This window comes from Nicotiana tabacum, chromosome 16 (genome assembly GCF_000715075.1).
Source record: "Nicotiana tabacum cultivar K326 chromosome 16, ASM71507v2, whole genome shotgun sequence".
NCBI lineage: Eukaryota > Viridiplantae > Streptophyta > Magnoliopsida > Solanales > Solanaceae > Nicotiana > Nicotiana tabacum.
Window position 1 is genome coordinate 77,135,759 of NC_134095.1, and position 5,975 is coordinate 77,141,733.

At 31.1% G+C, this 5,975-nt stretch overlaps 1 protein-coding gene across 1 annotated transcript; it reads left to right on the top strand.

Annotated features, from left to right (window-relative positions):
- Positions 1–1,407: 1,407 nt before the first annotated feature.
- Positions 1,408–3,429, top strand: LOC107822829 (putative indole-3-pyruvate monooxygenase YUCCA11). The gene is made up of 4 exons (XM_016649400.1): positions 1,408–2,022; positions 2,615–2,848; positions 2,931–3,053; positions 3,223–3,429. The coding sequence occupies exons 1-4, from the start codon at positions 1,408–1,410 to the stop codon at positions 3,427–3,429; spliced, it is 1,179 nt and encodes a 392-aa protein (XP_016504886.1).
- The last annotated feature ends 2,546 nt before the right edge of the window (positions 3,430–5,975 follow it).

Below are 5,975 nucleotides of genomic sequence, written 5' to 3' on the forward strand. Positions count from 1 at the left end.
TTGAAATAATCTTTTTTTGAGAAAATGTTCGTTTTTTTTTTTTTTTTGCACTGAACACGCATACTTTATCTTGAAAATATAATATTGCCACCAGTAAATTTTTTTCTACCATTTAAATTTGAATAATATACATATAGAGTAAGTAATTTAAAACCTAAATTGGCCCACCAAAAATTCAAACTCAATGGATATATCTTTCACACTATACTAATCTGGCAACCACAATAAAACTAACACATGAAGAGATATGATCAATTAATAACTCTAATATAGACATAATTATTTCAAAATTTGTTCAATTACCAAAAAAAAGGGTTCAAAAGTTTGTTTCCAACTAATGCATATATATTATTATCAATCTTAAGAAAAAGTTTAATCAAAATTTCAATACACTGTGAAGCATTATCCTATTGTTAACATTGTAGTCAAATCTCAACAAATATTTTTCAAAAATTAATTTTCACTCATCGATTATTCTGAGAATCTCAAAATATATTTTCCTTTACACCAAACACGCAAATCATCAAATTATTTTTGATCTTGAAAATATAGTGTTTGCCAACAGTAAACTTCTTTCTACCATTTAAGTTTGAATAATAATATAATACTGTATAGAGTAAGTAATTTAATATCTAAAATGACCCACCAAAAATTCAAACTCTATAGATATATCTTACACACTATGCTAATCTGGCAGTCACCATAAAAATTAACAACACATGAAGAGATTTCTTCAATTAATGACTCCAATATGGACATAATTACTTCAGCATTTGTTTAATAACCAAAAGAAGGGGTGTAGATACTATTATCAATCTTAAGAAATAGTTTTATTAAATTTTCAATACAATGTGAAGCATTATCCAATTATTGACATTGTTGAAATCTTAATAAATATTTTTCAAAGTTAATTTCCACTCACCGATCCAATACTGAAAATTTCGAGAATTAAAATATTTTTTAAGTAATCATTTTTCGAGAAACATTTTCGTTTACACCAAACACGTATGTCATCAAATTATTTTTATCTTAAAAATATAATATTTGCCACCACCATTTAACTTTAAATAATATAATATAGAGTAAGTAGTTTAATACCTGAATTGACCCACGAAAAATTCAAACTCTATGAATATATCTTTCACACTATGCTAATGTGGCAGTCACGATAAAAATTAACAAACCATGAAAAAGATATGATCAATTAATATCTCTAATATAGACATAATTACTTCAGCATTAAATAGAAGATCATTTGCATATATATAATGATAAGACTGTGGATAATGATTTATTTACTTTATTTGTTGAATTTTCTTCTCTATATAAAGATAAGATATTCGATAAAGACCAACAGAAAAGGAAAATAAATAGAGAAACAACAAGAAAAAGAAAAGTTTCAATATAATGAAGCAAGAAACAGTAGTCCTCATAGTTGGAGCTGGTCCTGCTGGTATAGCTACTTCTGCTTGTCTAAACCTCAAAAATATTCCAAATTTAGTTCTAGAAAAAGATGATTGTTGTGCTTCTTTATGGAGAAAAAGGTCTTATGATAGATTGAAACTTCACTTAGCAAATCAATTTTGTGAACTTCCCTACATGTCATTTCCTCCAAATTCACCAACTTTTGTGTCCAAAAAAGGTTTTCTTGAATATTTGGATAGTTATATCACCAATTTCTGTGTTAATCCTTTGTATCAACGTGCCGTTGAGTCTGCATTTTTCAACTGTGTTGATAACAAATGGCATGTTAAGGCGATGAACGTCGAAAAAAATATTATTGAGAATTATGTTGCTAGGTTTCTTGTTGTTGCTACTGGAGAAAATGGTGAAGGTTTTATTCCAAAAATTGAAGGATTAGATGGCTTTGGTGGGACAATCATGCATTCTAGTGAGTATGGAAAGTGCAAGAATTTTGAAGGTAAAGATGTTCTAGTTGTTGGTTGTGGAAATTCTGGTATGGAAATTGCCTATGATTTATCTAATTGGGGTGCTCAGACCTCCATTATTGTTCGTAGCCCTGTAAGTTCTCTTCTTTTCGGTCTTTTTATCTGTCATTGTAATCAAAAGAATTTAGTACAAATTATTCGTCACTTTAGAATAGTCGCAACGGATGTAACTCTTTGGCAACAGGTTTATCCGAACCTAGTATTGATTTTAATTCAACAACAACAACATATAGTAGATTTAAATTTAAAGTATAATGAATTCTATGTTAAAAACCATAAAGATCGATCAGGTTTAAATTTGGATTCACTCTGCCATAGAATACAATTAGAAGTTATTATTATTATTATTATTTATTTTTTTAAATTTCACCCTTGATACTCTAAGAAGACATATACTTACGTTATTATATTTAATTATTTATTTACGGAAGAGATAAGGGTAATCTAGCCAAATATTTTTTTATGATTAATACTATCAAATGCTTTCTTAATGGGATATCAGTTTTCGCCCCATAAAATTTGAATCCCAAGCTACATTTAGGTTCATGCACTTGTTTGTACGGAAATCAATTTAAAAAAATCTTTCAATTTTGTTGTAAAATAAAGTTCATTGAATTAAGTGTGTATGTATAATGAAAATCTCATGTTTTTTCTTTGGTTTATAGGTACACATACTCACGAAGGAAATAGTCCAAATGGGAATGAGTTTGCTGAAATACATTCCTTGTAATATAGTGGATAAAACTGTGATGATTTTAAGCAGATTAATATATGGAGATCTTTCTGTCTTTGGGCTACATAGGCCAAATAAGGGTCCCTTTTATCTTAAGAAAGCTACTGGTAGATCTCCTGTTATTGATGTTGGAACTGTGGATCAAATCAAAACAGGAAAAATCAAGGTAGAGGGATTAAAAAATTTCATTATTATTATTATTATTATTATTATTAGCAAGTTTCCTGATTAATCATTTTTGTCATTAGGTTTTACCTTCGATCAAGAAAATCAAAGGAAATTATGTTGAATTTGCTGATAGTAAGATGGAACGGTTTGATGCCATGGTTTTTGCTACAGGTTACAAAAGCACAGTTACAAAGTGGCTCAAGGTATTTGATAATTAAATATAATTAAGGCAAATGTTATATACACTTCAAATTTGGCTCGAGCTATGCATCTTTTTGAAATTTCTATGATTTCAGGTGAGAGATAAAAGTGATATTTTATATTTTAGATAAATATTTCTGAGATGAAAAAAAACTGCAATGCTTTGTGTAGGATGATGGAGTGTTATTCAATGAAAATGGGATGCCAAAAAGGAGAAGTCCTTGTCACTGGAAAGGGGAGAAAAATATTTATTGTGCAGGATTTGCCAACGCTGGATTATTTGGAATTTCGTCCGATGCCAAGAATATTGCTGAAGATATCAATACGATTTTGATACAAACTGGTGGTGGGGCGGGTGATGCATACCTCAACATTTAACCTAAGGTCTCGAGTTTGAGTTTCGAAAATGAAATTTTTTATGTAGGAAGCACTTTTCCTATATTAGTGGACGCTACGAGGTGTGAATCTACATTAAGGATTACTAGATTTTGAATATCGGATGTATAGAAAAAGATATATATATATATATATATATATATATATATATATATATATATATATATTATTTCTATTATATATACTACCTCTCTTTACGCAAATGAAAATCATGATGCAGTGCTAGCAATCTCATAGAGCACAATTTTGTATTCTTACATTCCATTTACAATTTTGTAGCTTTCGATTTATTTTTTCGTCCACAATTCTATGCTTCCTTTTTTTCCTTCAATTCAGTAGCACTTTGATTTCGTAATGGAGCTATTTTAGTTCGTTAATGTTTTATTTTCTCACTTAGAGAGTGTATGGTCTAGTTTTCTTTGAAATGGATTAATCACCTTTTGGATAAAGATAGCTTCGACAATAACAATTATTGTTTGGTAAAGGTGATAAAAGTATGAACTTTGTGGGCGTTCGGACATAAAAATTATAAAATTCCAAAAAAGTGAATAAAAAAAATCAAGTGAAAATGGTATTTGAAAATTAGAGTTATATTTGGACATGGACATAATTTTGTGTTGTTTTTGAAGTTTTGTGAGTGATGTGAGCACGTGATTTTTGCCCTATATGAATTATTCCCACAAATTCAAGATAAAATAATTTTTCCATTGTTTGCATTTTTGTGGATGTTTGTGGCCTTTTCCGTCAATTGTTCGCATTTGTCTGTTCATGTTTATTTTATTTAATTAATGAAAAAATACAAAAATATGTTGCATTTGCATTTAGGATTTAATTTTACATTTTTGAATTAAGTAGTAAATAAGTTATTTTATAAGAATTGGAAAAATCACAAAAATAGTTATTTTTGTATTTTTAATTTTAATTTTTGAACTTCGGTAGTTTTTCTTTTAATTAGTTTCTTAATTATTTGTGGTAATTATTATTTGGATTTAATTAATTCACTTTGATAGGTCAATTTGATTTTTTATTTTAATTTAGGTTTTTATTTTTAATTGTGAAAAAAAGAAAAGAAAAAAGAAGAAGGATTTAAAAAAAGAGAAACGAATTAAAAGAGCAAATTGAAATAAGAGAAGGAAGTCTGGTGGCTAAATCCAATCAAGACCCCCAAGCCCAATTGCTGAACACCCAAAAATCGTCCAAAGTCAGCCCAAACTCGCCTTCACCCGGTCCGGTTCCCCCATACAAACCAAACGACGCCGTTTTGTTAGCTTTGAATCTGAGCCGTCTTGATCGAACGGTTCGGAACTGACTCTTCCCTCATATAAATATGTCCGAACTGTTGCCCCCCCCCCCTCTCACTCACCTTATCTCTTCAGAGACTTTTGCCAGAACCCTAACCCACCGCCCTTTTCTCCACCACCTTAGACCCGGCGGTGCCACCTCCTCTCACCCCCAAATCAACACCACGCCATCTCCAAGCCCCCCCCCCCATTTCGAATACCCACTTAGTTTCTTTCAAATACCCCCAAAACCTCTCGAATCTTAAATCTAGGGTTCGAATTCTAGAGGTCAAAGTCAAGTTCATCCATGCAAGGTCATCCCTCCAGTTCCTCCGAGTGTTCAAAGCCTGGTTCATCTCAGAATGGTGTTATTCGTGTGTTCTTAACAAAGAACAGGCGATTTATACCATTTTGGGATTAAATCAGAACTACCCGGTGATTTCAAGTTTAAATCGGTAAGTTTCTTGTCTTTCTTAGGCTTTTTGTTCATCTTTCTGCCTCGCCTCTTCTTCTCCTTTTCTTCTCTAGCATGCCCCGACTAAAATCAGCTTCGAGTTTAGTTCTCCTGTTGAGGCAGTTTGCTTTTGTGTGTGGCTGTGTATTTATTTTCGTTTTCATTTCCTCAGTTTTTCTTTTAAATATCTTAACCAATATCCTCTGTTTCTCTTGATTTTATGATAACTATTTCTGGTAAAATAGCTTAGGTTAGATTGTTAATAAACTGGTAATTTAGTGTTATTCAATTTAGTATTTTTAGCTTAGGAAAAATCATCACTCGTAACTTAGGTTCCATGTTCTGAAATCACTCAAATATTTCCTTATTCTGCTTATCATTAATTTGGTTGGGTTTTTAACTCCTTTGGTCGGGGCCTGAGGTTCATTTGATTCATTCATTTGGACCTGAACATATGGGTCATTGACCCATGACCCATACCCATATGTTTCAGCAGTAAAAAACAGGGTCAGTAAGGGGTAATTTGGGTAGTCCAGTCTAGGGAATCTTTGTACAACTGAAATGGAAGCTTCTTGGAAGCTGACTTTGAGATTATTTTTAAAATCTGAAAACTAAATAGGGATATCTAGGCAAAAATGAAAACATGAAAAGCGCTTAAAGGGAAATTTGAGTCCCTATTAGTTGCCCTATTTCCTTGTCTATAAAGGTACATTGTCTTGCCTTTCAAGGCAGAGATCAGAGAGACAAAAGTCAGAAAAACAAAACGGTTGAAATTTTTTTAAAAAAAACTGTTC